This window comes from Tenebrio molitor, chromosome 5 (assembly GCF_963966145.1).
Source record: "Tenebrio molitor chromosome 5, icTenMoli1.1, whole genome shotgun sequence".
Classification (NCBI taxonomy): domain Eukaryota; kingdom Metazoa; phylum Arthropoda; class Insecta; order Coleoptera; family Tenebrionidae; genus Tenebrio; species Tenebrio molitor.
Window position 1 is genome coordinate 6,764,483 of NC_091050.1, and position 21,200 is coordinate 6,785,682.

Genomic DNA, 21,200 nt, shown 5'->3' on the forward strand with positions numbered 1-21,200 from the left:
AACAAGGATTTTTATTAGGGAACCGATGTAAAAGGGGATGAATCGAGCAAATCACCGGCTTCATAAAACAGTAACGATACGCCGGCAAAAGTGGTGGTTGTGTGGGAGCAGGATGGACGAATCGCTCGAAATATGGTTCAAATAAAGAAAGGAGAACAAAGGACAGGGCGCCCGGACGGGCCATAAACATCACAGAACCTGGTAACTGGGCGTAGGCGGAGTCAGGGTGCGCATTTGTAAAATGAAACTTGTCACAAACCTGTTGATATCACATCGAATCACGGGATACTTCATTATGTAATAAGGAGGAAGTTGGGAGTTGGAATGTATGACGTAGGAGAAGGGTCAAGTCGGCGCGTGCCGAAAGCGAAATTGGGCGAAGCCCACAGGTTAGGACTCGACTCCGCTCTCATCTTTCAACTTGTGTCACGTTTTCGTTTCTCCGTTGGCACATAACAAGATATCAAGGACTGCAACTGATTATTATTATTAATTACTACATTTAGTCAATTACTATTCTAATTATGACCTACCCAAACAACCTGTTTTTTGTGCTTTAAATTACGCTACCACTCTAATTATGAAGCTTTTCAGGTTGCCTAAAAGCGACGATATTTTTTAAATAGGTAAGCTTTGGTCTGTTAAATTGTAATACTAATAGAACCAACTTATCGGCCCTTTGAAGGATCGAATTCTCCCACGATCGATGAGGATTTTTGATCTATTACTATGGGGAGGTGCCCCACTAACCCTGCCAAGTATTAAAACCTCTGTAATTAGATAATGCATAATTCAGATCTGTTTTGCCCAAATTAACATGGTTTAAATTCTCAAAAAAAAACACGAACGTTTAAACGAGATGTGGCTGGGAATTAATTTTTGAAACCAAGTAAATATCAATTAACGTGTGAACGAAGCCGCTGGGACAAGATAGATTATAAGTATAGATAGATGAAGATGAGTATATGTATTTCCATTAACTTATTTTTAAATTTGTACATACGTTATACAGCGTGTAACAGAAATAAGTAGATTAATTTCAACTGGTAACAAGAGTGACAACTTTTCTAAATTTTTTTTTTCGTAAACGTTTTCGTTAATGAGTTAAAATTGTTTAATTTTTTTCAAAAATTTCACTACCCGCCACCGAGACCAGAAGTGACTATAAATGTGACCGTTTCTAAGCATTTTTACGAAATTAAAATACTGCCCATTATTAGCACCTGTGCTTAGAAGGTTAATTTATGGGGGGAAAAACAAAATTGCCGATTTGGAAAAAATTGTACATAGAAAAATTGTTCATCATGACGAGTTCTATTACTGATTAGGTAACATTAATGTACTTATTTATGTTACACCCTGTATGTATTTGTATGTTATATCCAAGTTATTGTCGCCACGTCTATACCTAAAAAGTACTTATTCATAAACAACAACACCTAAGACTGATAGTGCATTCAAAGTGATGTGCTTTTTTCATTTTTTGTATTGCTATTATTTCACAGAAGATTAGCAAAACAATCTCAACAGAAAATATTATTTCACTGAAGTGTCAAATAGAAATCAATAAAAACTAGTTTTCCTGTTTTGTAATTTCGCATGAGAGATTTGATAGTAGGATAGTAAATGGGAAAGCCTATGTTCACATTAAGGAGGTTATTTACTCTTTACAACCGGAAAACCACATTCAGCTGTGTATTTTTCCTTTCTTTATCAGTATCCAGACGTGGTGTATAAAGTTATCAATTGTCCATAGAATTTTATTACACATTTCTTTATTTATAACTAAGAAAAAGTTATCGAGCGTGAAATTTTAGATTATCTATTTCCGTTTCATAATAACATAAAAAATCTAACTACATAGTTATACTTGCAGTGTAATTCATGAAGAGCGAAAATGCAAAATTCCACAATGTTTCTGCATAAAAATCACCTATGCACTTTTTTCGTATCTTTAATAGGTATGCATGTTTTTCATTAAGTAGTTATAGTAGCCATCGAAAAATAAAGAAAACTGTCGATAGGACAGGACAGAGTGATGCTGAGGTTAATTGTGCACTTAAAAATGCTGACGTTTGTTTAATGAAAGCCCAGTGGCAGAAAGCTAAGACACGTAGCTGGTTATTGTTTTCGACTTTCACATAAAGAAATCTCGTTGTAAAACGCGAATACGTAAGTTGTTAAGTTGAATTACGAATTGAGGTATACCTATCAAATATTTTTATGCCAGACATTAATAAAATAATAATCTTTTATCGAAAAAGGTTGATAAATGTTGACAACAAATTAAAGTAACACTTAAGGTATAAGATTATATGGCAGCACTAAAATTATCCCAATAATGGAAACCAATATTGGCGTTAAGATGGTTGTCTGGGGTCGTGCAGCTGCATCCCTTTTCCTTCGTTCAGGGCAGGGATTAAAAATTTGTGAAAGAACATGATTTTGATGTTTATTGTAAATTTTGTTATTGAAACGAAATTCCCTTTAGCACTTTGTGTCTTAAAAACAGTAAAGATGATTTGTAATAGTATTGTATATTTAATAAATAAATATAATTTCGTGGGTACGCATTTGTTTTGAGACCGGCTCTGGAATTCACAACACAGAATTGCTTGAAGCATGATTTATGGTTGGGCTGACCGCCTACTGCAATTGCGACAAAAGGAACGTTTATCTCCGGCCAAATACTTTTAAAGGGCCATATAATCTTATACCTTAAGCGTTACTTTAAGTATGAATACAATATGATTAATAAAAAAACAAGACGAGAGGTGACTATGCATGGAAAACAAAACTTTCAAAAACGTACGGCACAGCTTCAGTCATACTAACGGCAGTGATGAGGAATAGTTTCGCAGAAATTCATTAAAACTGTCCACTAACCAGTTAACAGGTTGCTTATTTTTCAAAATTAAGTGACTTCTCTGATCTTTCTTATTGATTTCGTTTGTTCTATACTTGTTTTTCTCTATTTCATAATTTTCATACCAATTTGAGTCATTAATATTTTTTTTCTAATTTTGACATATAAAGTGACACTTTTCAAAATTAATTGACGTTGGGAAACGTCACACTTTTCGTAACTGGTTACGAAAAGTAAAATCTTTCCTAACTGGTTATGAAAAATTTATTGTATCATCAATTTGACACTGTCATATTTTTTGTTTTTAAGCAAAATAACCGTGCCTACTTACCTACTTGATATTTTAACACAATAATAATTTATTATTAATGAAATTCATTACTTCGTTTAACGTTTGAAGGAACTTTTTTTGTCAAAATTAGAAAAAATCTTGTATGTAACACTTTAGGAAATGCAATTTTGTGTAACTCGTGTGATTTTGCGGGATCTCGCTGCGCTCGTCCCGCAAATATTTCACTCGTTACACAAAATAACGCATTTCCTAACTGGTTACATAAATAGCTATAGTTTCATCAATAAGTAGTTTACTGCTTTTCGTTTCGCTGCAAATTCCACCCTCACTTCCTCTCAAAATGTATCTCTTTCTCATTGTCTTGAAAATTTTATTATTTATTTTAACTTTCATGACTTGCTTCCCTATATCTTTGCAAATATCTATTTTTATTTTTGTGTAACTTTTTCCGTAGCAGCATCTTTCCTTATGCACATCTTCTTCCTTATTTAAAGTACTTTGGTAATTCCATTCTTAATTTACCTCATTTTTGTTTTAGCTCTCAAATGTATCCTGATGTGTCTTAAATATTGTCGTTGAACTCTCACTATCTTGCTGTTCAATTTCATCACTATGTTCTTGTTCCTTAGGTCAATTTGATCCTTATTACTTACAATAAAAAGTATCTAATAAAATGTAAGTAATAAAGTTCCAGTTCCTGACTTATGCAGGAATTTGGTCATATTTGAAAATATGTATAGGTAACCAAAGTATGTATATTTTTTCTTTCGTTTCTTTTTTTATATTTTTTATTTTGTTTTCTCTAAGTACATACATTATTATTTCTTACTTTTCCTTCCTAAGCATTCTTTTTAGGATGTTGCTTCTTGTTTCTTTCCTTCACCTTATTTCTCGCAACCACTCAATAATATATTTTCCGTACCTACTCCATACCCACCATCAACTCGTCTTCACCGGTCTGTATCCCGCAAGCATTTTATCCTATGTAGGGGTTGGACGAGAATCCATTATGAATCAACACTGTTCACCTACTCACTTAACTTACCCCCACTTTATTTTAACTTTGCTCTCAATTTTCTCTGGTCTCTCAAAATGCTTTTTTCTTCTTTACTTTTTTTTATCTTTTCCAATGTTTTTTAAATATAATCTTGTCTCCTACTTTCCAAATTAGACATACCTATTAATCTTTCCCATTCCTTTGTTGATTAAATCCTTTCTACACCTCATTTCTAATCTCTTATCAACCTACAATCCATCATTTTCTCCCGTCCCTATTTGACGTTTTTCCGTCTTTCGAACACTAAACTAAAGAATTTAATTGAAAGAAATGTTTACAATTTTGATTGAAATAGTACACTGATTATTATTATTATTGTACTAACTATTTTGATCTAAACTTTGCCACTGTGGTAACAAAAAGAAGCAGAGAATAAAATATCCTTGTATGTTATAATACATATTAGCATTTTAACTGAAGCCATAAAATGTGTAGATCGATGTTAATGAGCGCAAAAACATTTCTAATAAAAATAAAGTTTCCTGCAAATTATATTGCCAAAGTTAATTAAATCAAACATTTCTGCCATGGCTCAGCCTTCATGGTCCCCTGATTACCAATCAAGTTTAGTTACGCGAAGGTTTGCACAATCCACGTTATACGGTTGAATCGATGCAGGGGTTGGTCACACGCAACGAAGACCTACAAGGTATAGAAAGGGAATCCTCTGTCACTTCATTCATTATCTCGACTACTTTACAGATACGCGTAATGATTTCATGACCAGCCTTCAAAATTCAGAATTAGAACAAAATTCCAATCACATTCTACAAATTTAATTAGTCGTCACACCAGGAATGCGCCTGAAGGGGCATTAAAACACTATTGAAGCACCCTCCATGTTATTATGTCGCACCCTCGCCCTTGCTTACTCGTCTCGCGTTTTCTCCCCTTTTGCGAGACGACCCACCCTAACCCTATACAATTACAGCCGAAACGCTTTCAGATGTATCTCCCAAAAAAAGGGACCACTAATCAAATCACCCCTTAACCTACATTATAATCTAGGTCAAAATGAGAAGCTTCCATTAGGTGATGAAAAATCAATCGCGTAATGACAGTGTTCCTACACACTGTGATTGCCACATTCCTCCAAAAAAACACAAAAACTGATATTGGTAAAGAATTTGCACTCTATTAAAATTGTGTCGTGAGAAAGACAATAAACTGCAGTGATTAACATCAAACGATGGCCTCTGAGCTGGTGCGTGTGTGGAATGAAATTATTGTAGCGTGTAATCAATCCACACCGGAATTGCTTGGCGTGTGAAAGGTTTATGAACTTATAGCACACAAGGTTTCAAGTTTATAGCAAGAAATGACTGACAGAGGTGTTAATTTTATAGTTCTGGAATTATATTTGCTATACAGTTTAGTAACCATTTTTAAGCCGACACATACCTACACATACATCTTTCAGAAATGCTTTCTGTTATCGCAGATTCTTTACAGAATATGATTAAATATCTAGAGTTATGAACAACACCTTCATTCAAGATAATCAATCACAATATGCATTTATAACACAACTTTCATAAAGTAACTCTAACCCTTTGGAAGAAAAATTGTTCTCTTGGTGTAGAAATTAGGTGTCTACTCGTAGAGATTGACGTACATTTTCATCCTTGTAAGACTTTCTTGAATTTTGGAAATAGGTAATAATCCAAAGGAGTGATATCAGAAGAATGTCCTGGATGGTAGAAGGTTTTAAAACCGATTTCATGGATTTCATTTTGTATTGATCAACATTCAGGCATCTAACTCATTGTGAGATGTTCTGATATTCTTTTTAGACAGATTGGTTGATCTTACAGAATTATATCAAGGACAATATCTTTTCTGTTGTTTTTTAGCTCTCTGTTAGTGTTTATTTTTTTACTCCACTTAAATCCCTCAACACAGTCTTTTTTTTAGTGTAGAATAGGAAGAATATTGATCTGCTAATGTGTGACAGTGTCATCAAAAATTTCCTTACCAGATAACCCCGTCAAAAACAGATACAGTTACTCAGTTTTATCAAAGTTACTGCTGCATTGCAAAACAAATGTATTTAAAAGAGAAAGATAACAGAATAAGAAGAAACTGAAAATATGTTCGATATAGGTATAATCTAAACTCCATCTTCTGAACGATTTCTACTAGGTATATTGGTTTCTGTTGCGTCATCATCATTGTTAGTATGTATCTGTATTTTCATTTATAACAGAATTTTTATAATTTATCACTTGCTGGTCACTATCAGAAACATGGAAATAATTGAATTTACATCTTTTATGTAAAGGCAAATCACAATCTGAAACAGCCGTATCTAATTCAACCAAAGGAATGATGACAGGGGAAATGTTATCTACAGAAAAACTGTCCTTCAACTTTTCGTAATTTTGAAACTTCATCTTTGGAAAGAGGTTGTAAACAAATTTGTTATACCTATGTAATTTGTTTTGCAAACCCCCATTTCAAATGGATTATCTGACAATAGTATGGGGACAAAACATTGTATCCTTTTCTAAAAAGTATTTCGTCTATTTGGTGTTTGCGATCATGTTTTGCTTGGTCCAGATAAGGTTTTATGAAACTCCAAAGAATTTTTACTCAGTGATTGGTCAAAGATCATGTTCTAATTTGTTACCTATTCTTGCAATTGTGAATTTTATGCATTGGAAATTAGCAATTTATTAAGGACGAGAGTTATTTATTATTACAATTATTTACAATTCATTCGTCGTTCGAGGTTAATCTGGATGTTCATTTTGCTGTCCAAAAATAATCACAACTTTTTAAGAATCCATTTTGTGACCTGCATGTTTTCAGTTTTCAGTTAAAAAGAAACCTCTATGAAAGTGAAAATGAAAATGGCAGCAACGCAACAGTAACTAAAAACCACCTTGTGTAATTGTCATGGTTACATTTTTTTTCCTCTAATTTGTTGGTCAAGACGCCTAATAACATTCACACTGCGATGCCTTCCGTTAGGAAAACGCATAGATTATGTCCGTGCAGTAAATGCCGCATCATTTTCTGCGGCACCAAGAGCTAAATACATATTACAATATTCATAATTATGCAGTAAAACTCATTTTGAAAACCGTCACAATTTATTTGACATTTATTTTTTAAAGGTGTCCTTTTTTTTCGTTGTTACGATATGTTAACAATGTTGCCGCGTTTGCAAACTACTCCCCCACATCGAATTTCATCAATATCATCATATTCAACACTGATGAAGAAACGGATTCCAAATGTATTCCTGAAAAGAATTTTTGGATATCTGTTGATAGCACCTTTGACACATACAATTGGGTATATTCCCACATCAATAACAGGATTATACAGGTGTTTCTGAAATACGTGTATTAATTTTAACCAGTGAAAGAACTCGCCAATTTATGAAACTTTTCTCTATAACATTTTGTATAATTCGTAAAAGTATTCCAAGATTTTCTGCTCCACAATTTTTACTAAACGAGTCGTTTTGTGTGATTAACTAGTTTCTATTTTTTGTAACCATGAGAATCTAAATTTTGATTATTTATTTTTTTCTATAACAATGGAACTTTTCAACAAAGCCATGATTTGGCGCGTCCTTCCACTGGTTAAAATTAACACACGTATTTCAGAAACACCCTGTATAGTTTTACAGGTGGTTTAGTTATAACTTTCAAAAGCTCTTGCGCGTTAACGAATGGCCAAAAGCAAAAATTTGTTTTTTATTTTGTACCTTCTTTGGTGTCCGACCTTTATGATACACGGATATAAAATCTTTTTTTTTTCTTTCCGCCATAGTCAAATTATACAAGGAATGGGTTCAATAAAAGTTTTGAGTATTTTTTTTTACTTTATTTCACAAGTCAAATATTTGAAATTGTAGACGTCAAATTGTCTGCCTTAACATAAGAATCTAAAAATTACTAAGAGAGGAAACGCAGACTTGCAACAATCCTGACAGGGAAAATCCAACGTGAATGAGTCATGTCACAATACATAACTATCTACTTAGCAATACATATTCATAAAATATTCAAATGTCATATTTTTCTATAAAACTCCATAAAATAATGATATAATAAATAAACGATTCGTTTTTATTTTCAAGTTTTACTACAAAGTTTTGGTGACTTCTTTCGCGATACTTTTTGTTGAAAACATCTTATTTAATTCGGGTTTATTATCCAAATTTTAAACTGGGTCCTTATTTTTATTATAAATATTGAATTTGTATAATACAAATCGGTCAGCGTACAATATAATAACTACTAAATTCATGATTTAATACTTTGAAGAAAAGAGTAATTGAATTTACGCCAACAGGCCTTTAAAATTGTCAATACTGATTTTATTTCCTTAAATCCATTAAATTATTACCCCATTGCAACCTAAACAAGGATTAAAAACTGGACCAGTGGGAGAATTCTTCGACGGTGTCAGCCTCGAGGGTGGGATAATTGTGCGGAAACCAGTATATTACCGGTGGTGGCAGCGGTGCCGACGTCGCTGCCGCCACCACCGCCGCCGCGACTCATCCTTGGCGATATAATTTCCCCTCCATGCGTGCATTCTGTGCCATCCACGGCGACTTGGCGCACTCTCGTTGACTTCACGAGGCCAATGACAGCGCCGCGGGGGGCCATCCGAAAACACGCTTGCGCACCCTGGGGATCAGCGTGCATTGGCTTCTTGCCACCTCCATACGCATGCATTCAAGTACCTATCTGAACGTAAAGGATGCTATCTATAGAGATGTAGACAGGTAATACGTGACGTGACGTACTGTGCGCTTTTTGCGAGAAAGGATAGGGTGTTGGACTTCCGAGAGGGACTGCTAAAACAGCGGTCCGGCTCACTATTGGTGACTACGTGTAACCTATTATGCAAACACTGATCATGCCCAATGTAATTGGAGACTTCGCCACACCTGATTTATGTAATTACAATATATTTTGTACTGCAGTCTAAGAGTTAAATTGCAATTTTTTCAAAACTACTTATAGTCATCTGCATTGCGTGAGCATTATGCATTTTTATGAATTTTATTTATTGCTCACGAATACACTTGAACACTGTATACAGTCGTCTTGCGAATATCAAACATTTGTGAAATTAATACCTAAACACCGTTCACGTTGTTTTGGCATAATGGGAGGCCATTATTTATTTTTTTTAACGTTGGACATACTGTTTAATTTCCATCACTAAAGTGCCTGACATGCGGACCTATCACAATGAACATAACATATTGCTAAATTTCCCGCGATGTCTGAGTATTCGTCTATTGCAAACTAGTAAAACTGACAAAAATGCACTAGGCATTGACGCTATTTATAACCTCAAACTTAGAAAAACACAACTTAATTCAACAGGCATCTTTACTAGATACCAAATTAAATGCAAAATTTCCATGGCCTCCCATCATGCCAAAACAATCCTTAATTATGAGTGACGAATGTAATTGTTAAATGAGCAGCAGGACTCGCACAGATGAAAATGAACAGCAAAAATGTTGTATCAAAGTCACCGACGACAGTAATCATTAATCCAATTCATTTCAAAGTACAGTACCTAGAACTGCAGTCTATAACTACCGATCAACTTAAAAAAATAAAACAAAATGAGTAAATAAGAATCACTTTTTACGTGGATCTCTTAAATAACATTAGAATAATGTACCTACGCTTCGCTTGTATTATTTATTATAGCTTTGGGATACATACATAGTAGGTACGTGGGCATAGGTAAACCAGAAATCCATATTATTTTAATTACGAAACAAGTTGGGGGTCGCCATTTAAAAAAATGGCGGTTAAGCGATTTTGTCAGCTAACTGTTTTTAGAGTCAAATTTTAACAAGAGAATATGTAATTGTGTTTCAGTGCGCCAAAACTTTGAAATAATGAATACATTTTTGCTTTCTCGTTTGGTTCTCTGATAATTTTTATTTTCCTGCCCCTTTCGGTTTTTGTGCAATTACGTCACTACCTTTTTCAAACGTCAACCTCCATTTTTTTAGATTTGGATAATTATTCAATTTCGGTTTATGTCCTCGTACCATGTATGGATTTGGACTGATGATTTTTCGGTAAAGTTCTGTAGGTACATTTGTCGTTCCTTTCTAAATTTGTGAAAGATTTTATAGGTGTCCTGGGTTTCAGTCAAATTAAAGCTTGCTGGTTAAAGTAATCCATTTATTCCCTTCAAACATTAGCATGCACAAATTAAATATAAAATTAAAGCTTGTTTGGTGTAGTAAATCACGGCTTCAGTAACATTACTAGGTACATCATTTACTTATTAAGTTGTTCAAAAATACTACCACCTCCCTTAAGCGTTTTTTAAAACCAAGACAAGCATGAACTTTTGCAATCCAGCTAGTAGGCGATTTTAGAAGAGTTCATTTTTTTTTTAATCTCAGTAAATTCCAAGTGCATAGAAAAACCGATTGTTTCTACGACCAAATTCAAATAGTGACAATGTACGTATGTTGCTTGAAGCATTATCATCGCGGAACAACAACACCGTAGTAAGTTTGGGCACTACATTTGCGACATAGGGAACGACGGGTTTACTAATAAATTGTACAATTTAAGTAATATCTGAATACCACTGAAACCTTCTTCGCGTTTTTCTCCAAAATCATTTTAAAAACATACGTACAGGAGTTTCCTTCTGAATTTTTGGACTGTGTATTTTGCATTCCTTGCCCTCGTAATCCTGTTCTTAATTATTATGTATATCATTTTATTTTGAATGATACAACTAAAACCACATACGCCTTTGTAGCGAACCGTGTCATTTTTAAAACACGACGCAACGGGTTCGGTGTTAAGGCATATTCCGTTTTTTTCAAATTTCACCTCATAGTAGTCGTTGAAGAGTCGATTTTGAACGCTCTATACAGGTTACGGATCCCGGATCAGCTGTTTAAATCTTACGTTTTACACGAGTGGTGCGTTCACAATCGACTCTTCAACGCCTACTACGAGGTGAAATTTAAAAAAACACCCGATACATTTCGTGTAACGATGCCGAAGCCTATGATATCCATAGAAATAAATTCCTTTCTTTACGCTTCGAGCCACAAATGATGAGTGTTGCTCTCTTTAGAAATCAACAAAACACTGAGTAATCCTAATCTGTAATCACTGAGGGTTAGATCTGACGAAAAGGGGCAGTTGCTTTAATATGTTGTGGTATTTCAGATAAGAGTCATGAATAAAGTATAGGGTTTGTGGGTTGTGGGTCAACAGTCAAAGTGTTGTCCTGAACACCACACTTTGTCCTGAACACCACACTTTGTCTTAATTTTTTCCATTTGTTGGTAGCATTGTTTAGTTTAATAATTAATTTGACATAATGAAGTACCTAGTCCTATTTGTCACAGTCAGTCAATAGGCAATCGAGCTGTTACCAGTATCTTTACTGCTAAATTAGTTGCACGGAATTTTTATTTCGATTCTTTGCCTTTTTTGGTACCTATAGATCTTTCAAGAACTCCATCTGGACCTCGGAGGGCAGTTAAAGCAAAAATGAAAATATAGTTGTAAAGGACAAAGGAATCGACGTTTACACTAAAATATAAGAAATACAGTCATGAACGTAAAGGACTGCAACGTAAGGAAGTGCAAGACGTGAGTGACACGGCTGCACGCAGTAAAAATCGACAAAACAAAGATAAGCGCAAGGCGAGCCCGCTGCACCAACACACATTTATCTTATCGTATCGTGATTAAACTAAATGCGGAACAGAATTAGCAGTTTTTGCTTTCTAAGAAATTTTGTTTGAAGAAAACCTATCCATTAGTTTTTGAGTTAATTGGAAATAAACAGATAGACAGACGAATCAAAATTCTAAAAACTGACAAATGTCTCATATACAGGGCTAGTCACATAAGGCTTATTTCTGAATTTATTTTCTATTCAACCAAAAGTACTACCTAATAAGGCTGACCACTTGATACCGTTTATAATGTAATTTAATTTAGTAGGTAATCAACGTAGGTAGGTATATAACTTGGCTAAAAATGTCAAAATGACAGTTGATGAATTTAATTATTAATTTCATTAATCGGAACATATATGAAACCTTTAGCTTTCCCTTACTGCCACTGGCAAAATCTGTTCATTTTAATGAAATATGTATAATTAATTACGGTGTGATCCAAGAATGACTGAATCTGTTGGTAACAATGAAATGTAGCAATTCTGAAATTTACCATCAAAGGTTCATTTTTGTAATAGCACAAACATAACCGGCATAACCAAAAATGTTTTTAATGTCGTCTCAAGTTAAAAAATCCGGTCAGTGCCAATTACGAGACAAAAAACACCAGTACTTTTCAATTGTTTCATTGCCAACAGACTCAGTCACTGTAAATAATAGTTTAAGATTCCGTCAACTTTTTCTCGCTACAGGAACATCACGAGCAAAATAACTTTACAAAACTGACGCTTCTTTGGTTGCCGATGTTTAGGCGTCATAGTCCTATCGAAAGATTATTTTTAGGAGTTGTCGACCAACTCTTCAAATTTAGTTATTCCTTACCCTTAATTTGCGTTTTCTATTACTTCATTGTGAGAATTTACGAACAACTAAAGTATATACTCTTTTCTAAAACTTAATTACAGAACGAATGCTTGTTTAAACGAATATCTTTTTGCGAGGATAAAATGCAATAATTTGCATACATTGTCAATAATTAAAATAATCACATGAACATCTAATTCTTAAGTGGAATATTATTCTTACAGGAAAAAAAAATTAAGATAATAAATTACAATAAACAATACTAAGGCACATGCGCTAGTGGTATCGACTTACATGATCTGATCACTAACGTCATGTGGATATTTTTATAAATTTCGTTGTTTGAAGAATGGGAATGAATGACTGAACAAAATGTAATCAAATATTTCTTCATATAAGTGCCGTTATCATTTTAAAGAAAAACTAAATAAAAATAACCATCGGATTTACGGATTTACCTCTGATAAAATACTAGATATTAATATGTAGATACATGCTTATCAATAGATAAACATTCAAATAATCAATACAAATGTTAAACCTAATAGAGCAAATATACATTGTAAACGTCACACAATTACGAATTCTCAAAAATTATAAAAATAAAAAAATTGAATTATGTACATATTTTCTTTCGGCTTTAATTCAAAGTCGTGACAATTTCTCTAAAAAAATGGAGCTACATATTTAGAAAACTGTTTAAAATGATTAAACATGCTGTCATGTTCTGGAATTTAATTCTGTTTGAAATTCGTAAGTAATTTTCTTAGAATAATGTTAACTTTTGTCTTGTTCTCGTATCGTCTTGCATCGCCTTTGAAGAACTGCGTCAGCATTGGTGATGGAACGCGGAGATTAAGTTTTAATAGGAAATGTTTTTATAGGTAGATAGAGCTGAAATCAAATCAGGCTCACCAATCGCTCCCTCCATTCCACACAACGCTTGCGTCAGTTCCCCAACAGCCATGCTCGAACTCAAAATCGGATCCATACCGGGGGAACCAAGAGAGTCCGTCGACTACACGACAACTATTGGCCGCGCATCCCCACCATCAAATACAGTGGCGGTACGCCAACTTGCTTTATACTCGTAGCATGATTTATTTGAATAAACACGCTCGACAGCCACTTCCTGTACCTGCATGCATGTTACTGTCGTTTGCGATAAATAATTCCCTGTAAATATGATCCGGCTCACAAAATTTGCACATTACAGTCGCCATGTTGAACTTTACTACATACTTAGAACCTAGGTACGTGGGAAGTCTCACATCAACGCATTATCACAATTTCCGTATCCTCATACTTTTGATACAGATGCGTTTGTTTATTATTGCAAGATGTCTATAAGTATAAATTAAATAGGTAGGTATGTATACCCTTACGACCACACTCCTTTGATTAGGTACGATTTCCGTGAACATTGCACCATTTTCAATACTGCATTATGATTCTTCAACACAACACACCATAACATACCAAATTAAAACAAGTTTTAATTTTTAAATGGAAATTGAATTTTTAATAATAAATAAACACCTAAAAGTTTTTGTCGAATGTGAGGAACGTTATATTTTTTCCAAAAAAAGGTAATTTTCTTTCTTTTCGATAGAATGAAATTTTTAATAGATAGTGATAGTCATTAAAAAAACAGAGCTCTCACGGCTACGTTTATACCGTGCAATTAAGAATTACTTAGGGACGGCTATGACTTTGACAGTGTCAGATTTTTCGTATCTTTGCTAACTCAGCTAATAAACGTTAAACAACTGTCACTACTAATCAAATTTTAAGGCAAAAACGGATTTTACTTCACAACATAAAAAGATTCATCATTGAATCTTACTTTCGTAATGGTGTTTTCAATAATGGAGAAGGGACGTACAGCGCTGTTGTCTGTTTGGCCGAGTTTCGGCAAAAATTTCCAAATTTAAATTGAAACAGGTATATGCAACAAAAAATACTTCGATGCATTCCAGAGCATCTTCGTCCAAAATCTCAAAGGCTTCTTTGATCTAAATACATAATTGTTGATTCATTATTAAGAACATTAAGGGCCAGTTTATAGAAAGAGAATTATGTAATTCGAATTAACTTTTAATGCCCGATTAACACATGAATCCGAAACTTGATTGGTTCAATCTGATCACGTATTCAATTAGGTAATCTCGCATTTGATTACGATTAACTTAATTTCGCTTCTGTAAACAGGCCCCTAATCAATTAGTAACGTGATCACAACCACTAGAGTATGTGTGTATGTGTTTAAGCTATTTTAGCATACCTATCACTATTTTATTTTAAAAAATCAACAAATTATGGCAAATTATGTACTTAAGTAGGTACAATTGCGGTCACGGAATTTTGGCCGTCACTTTCATGTCAATTCAAAAAAAAAAAAAATTGATGTAGTTCATGCTTTAGTGACTTATGATTGACTTTTGGAATTGAAATCCAAATATTTCTCATTGTCATACTTCATTCAAATAGTTCCGAACATGCCACCAAAACCCTACTGCAATAAAGCGTTTTCATGCAAGTCAGTCAGCGTCAAAATGACAAGTCTTGTAATAGCAGAAAGTGAGGTTACGAATACGTAAAGTCGCTTTACATCTCATGTCAATGGAATGACAAGTGACGGCCAAAATTCCGTGGCCGCAACTGTAGGTACTTGAGATATTCGCTTAAAAATATGTGAATTAATAAAGATAATAATGAACGTTTTAACAATGGTTTATAGGTATACATAATTAGTTATACCGGGTGGATTATGAAAAATCGTTGGAGCTGTAACTTCCTTATTTTTCATATGATTTTAATAAATGATGTGTCAAACAAAAAAAATCGTTTTAAACGGGCTACAATTTGAATTGATCCAATATTTGTTCTTGAGTTCTGTTTTTGACAGATGATGCTCTTGAGATACTGGTTGTTAGACTATTCTTATACATATGGGTAAAATAAATTTAATTGTTTAACAAAATACAGCAATATCGCAAAATGAATCACTTGTTATGATTAAAACCTTTGCATAAGCTTTTTCGTATTGTAATACAGCTCATTATAAATGATTGTCCCATCGCAGTAGGCGTTAGTGGCGTAGTTGAATGTGCCGTAAGCCTCATAACATGAGTGAGACTAGTATGTATCGCCAATAGGTGGTGGTACTGGCGGTAGTGGAAATCTGTCTACTAGTTTGTCTAACGTTGCGAGGCTGCGGCACATTCAAAATTCGTGTGGGTTTTCAACGCCAGCTGAGATGGGACAATTATTTATAATGATCCTGTATCTATTTTACTGAAATTTCTCATGTAGTTTTAAAGACTGTAAACTGATTCAAACATTTTTTTCTAAAATCAACATTGAAAGTTTTTATTGCTTTGAGTAACTTGCTACAAAAATACATAGAAGAGAACATGCAAATTGAAAAAAAAATATATAGATCAGTATAATAATCTTTTTATTCTGCGTGACAAAGTAAAGTTTTTTCAAAATTTCAATTCAATGCACACACTTCATAACCTGTATCATGTAAGCCCACCAATATAAATCTGCTGCCAAAAGAGTGTGTCTAAAGCATTTTAATCCCTAAATGATAAATGAAAAATTAAATGTCATGAATTTCCTTAAAATTTACAACTTCATTAGCCATTGAATTTATTATACAGTGTACTCTCTCTTAAGCGTACACCCGCGGTTCCCGAAATTGTGTCCGTTTAATAGAGGTGTCCGTTCAAGAACATTTTAATCCCTAAATGATAAATGAAAAATTAAATGTCATGAATTTCCTTTTTCGTATCCCTCCTCCTTAAAATTTACAACTTCATTAGCCATTGAATTTATATTATACATAGTATAGTTTGGCAAAATTTGCAAACGGGATATTTTTGATGAAAATGAAAAGTTTTAAACTAGTTAAGTCACTTAACGCGTTTTGATAAAATGTTTGTAATAATTTCTTCCGGAATTATGCATTTTCATGCATACCCAATTATGTAGGTAGGTAGGTACTAACTGATTCAGCTTACCTTAATTGCAGTGCAACCATTATATCAGCAGTTTTAGATTGGCACCTACATCAATTGTGTTCTATTATAATTAATAGTATCTAACTCTTCCGTGTGTTCATTAAAATTTTCATTTTCAATTAGGTATCATTTCAACAAAAAAAAAAAAACGTGATCAAGTTTTCGTTGAATGATACTGTAACACCTTGATTTAGTTATCAATTAATCAAATAACAAAAAAAAATTAGCCCTCAATGAACATGCCTCAAAACTTTGTACCTACAAAAAAATTGAAAATGTTGTTCGCTGAGGTGCAAGTACATAATGATGTTCAAGATGCCAGTTTAATATTTAGATTTAATTATTTGCGAATATTTAGACAGGTAAGTCTATTATCTTATTCGTGCTATACTTTTTAATAAATAGCAACAATAACATTGTAACGAGTGTCTCATGAAATTCAACAATTCAAAAATTATATTCTTGAATGACAGTCGAGATTTACCTAGCCAAGTGTTGTCATAAAACGTATTGTTAAATAAACAGTTATTAATTTGGCAGTAATTATTTATGTGTATACAGTCAGTTTTAAGTTCAGCATAGAGATTTATTGTGCGGCATTTTGAAAAAAAAAACTTCTCAACAGAAAACCTAAATCAAAGAAATTAAACGCATGACGCCTGTTTATTATCTATTTATTAAATATAACGAGTGTTCAAATATATTTGTTTTCGTTTTTTCTCTTTTCCAAACATGGGTCGTCATTTTAGTTAACAAATCCTTCAGATGTGTAATCATACTTCGTAGTGACAAATGACACTCATGTTATAAAGCTTACGGCACATTCAACTATGTCACCAACGCCTACTGCGATGAGACAATAATTTATAATGACCCCGTAGTATTTCCAGAACTGTTTCAATGGTTTTTGAAATTCGTATTGGTGGTCCTTCACTTCCGCTCTTTCGTTCTACACTTCCTCTTTCACGAAATATTTGAAACCTGACGAAAGCCTAGGTCATACAGAAACAAAAACAAACACCAGACCACTTGACCACAAATTTTTTGAACCACGTTATCAATATGCAAAAGGGTAAAAAAGGCTAGTTGTGAAACTTATTTTGATCCAATTCTTTTGGTAATGTTGTGGTCAATAAAGTGTTGTACACCTACTTTAGGGTTGTGTACCTATATCAGAACATCACCATGGATGTGTCTTTGTCTTTATGTGGAACTTTTCTATTTCTGTGTTTAATAAGCATTATTAGGTGTTGCTAGGAATCGTACGAGCAACAAAGCTTGTACAACACTTTTTTAAACTTTACGAAATCACGTACCTACAAGTTCACACACTACAAATCCTGTACAACACCTTTTTGAACACAACTGTACTTTGATTCAATCGGAAATTTTCGGTACGACTCAGCCATTCAGCACTACAATTAATAATATTTCGGAGAAATGTTTATTTACATGTGTAATAAAATGGGAGGTACCTATCTATGTATTTGAAATGTCAGCATTAGGATCACTCAAAATGAGTTCGCATTTGTGACGTAGGTATCTATATAAATTCGTACTTAAAATTACAGCTAGTTTTCCCCAAATTAAAAAAAGTTAGTAAACTATATGCATAATATGAAGTTATAGGTGGGTATGTATAACGAGCGTTCAAAAATGTTTTTGTTGAAGGCGTGGTTTCCTCTCTTTTTCCAGACGCAAGTCGTCTTTATTTGGTATGGTTGCACTTTCCTTCAGATGTCATCATTTTACCATTAATTTAAAGTAAAACACTTTGTATCGAACCATGAAAATCAGGAAAACTCAAGTTGATTAATTCTAAAAAACTATGTTTTACAAACGAAACAATTCTTACTCTTGCTTTGTTCGCTCAATAAATGACGTTTGACACCTATGGTTTGGGTTTGACAGCTAATCAAGCTACGCCATAATTTAACAAAAGCACCAGGCCACTTCACCCCAGTTTTTTTCTTTTTTTTTGAACATGCGTTACCTACTCAAAGAAAAATTATTATCATTTTCGACCGAATGTTTAGTTAAAAAATTATTAGAAGAATATTTCTTTGTACATATGTATGTGCTTTTCGAATCAGCTTTGATTTTCAATTGGGTAGCGTGACCGAAACGTATTTTCTGAAGACAGTTCTTCTGTGAATTGTGCGTCGATTGATTGGAATGAAAGAGTACGACTATTAACAATCATCGATGAATCGATTCAAATATAGAAAAAATATTGTTATACATATTTAACAAAAAATAAACACATTCAGTAACTTCGTTAGATGTCCTATACGTACTTCGTCCAGCGAGAGATTGGGAGATTTTAATTTGTATTAAATTAACCCAACACTTACAAAATGCACCAGACTACATTAATTAGAGCATAATTTCAGGGCAAAAATGTTATTACTTTGGCTACGTAGAATTTGGTGATTTTTAAAAGTTTGTCCAGCGAGAGATTGGTTGACAAATCTCTCGCTGGACAAACTTTACTAGAAAAGATAAATTTGGGAAGGGGAAAGTGTAATCACGTAGACGATCTTTAAATGAGCATTGAAATTACTTTAAAGTGCGTCTCATTTATCAGTTTCCTGATAGTGTAGTCAGCAATATAGCGATAAGAGCCGTGTAAAGTGAATCACGTGGGTACTAGTAAATGTAGGTAGTGTATAATTAAACTCCATTCTTTTCACCATTGTGAATTGATTGGTGCTCGCCTGACAGCTTTTAATTCAAATGGCGTATGTCCCATCCACCAGGTGCGCCACTGAAATTCGAACCCCTCGACCCCTTCCGATTCTCCCCCTTCGGTATCCCCACCCGGCGTCGCTCCGCCCAGGCCAGTATCTCGTCGACAGAACTTACTGGTCGGCAGTCCCTCCAATCAAAACTCGCTTTAATCTTCACCAAGAGGGTCCCTTTTACAGGGCAAAGACACCGACCAGTCGCGTTAGCTACCCAGACTATCAAACTTAAAAAAGATCCGCGAGTTTGTGCCCCCGACGACGGTCCGCGATCCAGTGTCCAGTGCATGCAAAATGTGGATTATTCCAGGCCGCTGTTAGGAGGCCACGGCCGGATTTTGGGTGAGTGTTTACGTTTAGCTCAGTCACAGTTGGAAACAGACGGCCATGGACGAAAAGGGGCCGTGTTAAAGTGCGGACGAGTCCATTTCCAACCGGTCGGACGGGTGCGGTCGGTACGACTCTCCGACCGCGACCCTAGACTGTGAGTTTTCGTCGTGCGACTACGTGACTTCGGCACAGTCTGATCGACGAAATTTCGCCCAGACGACGCCAGCTTTTTCTGTTGTTGCTGAATGAAATTGGGAACGGGCGATTTTGCATTGGGAATGAATAATTAATGGGAACAAATGCAAAACCGAGGCACGCAGAATCCATTTTGTGGGCAAGCGAGCTGGGCTTGTGATTAGCTGGGGGGCGGCCTTGTGCGGGGGGCTCTTGAGGCCGATTTTCGCTTGCGCCGCGTTGGTTTGCAGATTATTTTATCACATTTGTCGGTTGATAGTAAATGCGATGTGTGGCATGGCTGACGAGAGGCATTTTTTATGTGGGCTCGTTTGCGCACGATCCTTCATAAATCCGTTCTGTTAATTCGCATTGGGTGTTCGTCTGTTCGTTCGTATTCGAGTGGCGAAACGGATTCGCGCAACAAGCGGCGCGTGCACGATTTATGCGACAGAATGCGTTAGAAAGTTCCGAATACAATGCTTTCGGACAGTTTTATCGTTCTGCGTCGGTCACACCGACCCATAAAGAGGCTATCACGTGTGAATGACCTTTGCATGAACGTTCTGGTGGAGTCAAATTATTCTATCTTACGTATTTCTCACCTCCTTGGTGGCTCACGAACGTGCTGCGTTATGTCAAAATCCGCCACGTAACTGCCACGGCTTTCCGGTATTTGTGAAAGTTATAATCTAATGAAATTCAGCCCTGTTTTTATTTTCTGTCGTATAATGTCAAGCAAAATTTAATTTAATTTAATCTTATTATTTATGCCAGTTATGCCACGTCTCGGACCATTTTTTATCAAGACTTATGTTTTCATCGAAAATAGCATTTGTGAACGCAACTCGGTTGTTGTGGTTAGGGAAATGACAGTTGCTGCAACTTCCGTTCATCCATCAAAAAGTAATTTCGCGAATTGTCGACCTATTTAACACAAATGCAATTCTCTTTGATCTTACACTTGATTACCCAGTCGATGCTTACCTAACAGGAAAGTTAAATTCTTGAAAATGGGTACATTATTATTTATTTTTCAGAAATTACTTAATTAATGAAAAATGAAAAATTTTCAAATTCGTGTATAGTAGATACTCAAACTATTTTTGAGTTTAGTTACTTTCGTCGTAGCAGCAAAGAGATATGCTAATGTCTCAACAACTTCAATCGCTGACAAATTTTAATGAATTT

At 34.5% G+C, this 21,200-nt stretch overlaps 2 protein-coding genes across 9 annotated transcripts in view; one reads left to right on the plus strand and one right to left on the minus strand.

Annotated features, from left to right (window-relative positions):
* Nucleotides 1-21,200, minus strand: part of D2hgdh (D-2-hydroxyglutaric acid dehydrogenase) — a 92,597-nt gene that overhangs the window by 6,895 nt on the left and 64,502 nt on the right. The gene's annotated exons all lie outside the window — the stretch shown is intronic.
* The window catches only part of LOC138131835 (polyhomeotic-proximal chromatin protein-like), a 68,968-nt gene continuing 67,257 nt past the window's right edge, over nt 19,490-21,200 (plus strand). For all 3 annotated transcript variants that reach the window (XM_069049072.1, XM_069049073.1, XM_069049074.1), the window contains exon 1: nt 19,490-19,847. In XM_069049072.1, the coding sequence (XP_068905173.1) occupies nt 19,505-19,847 (343 nt within the window). In that variant the 5' untranslated portion in view covers nt 19,490-19,504. The remainder of the gene's footprint in view (nt 19,848-21,200) is intronic.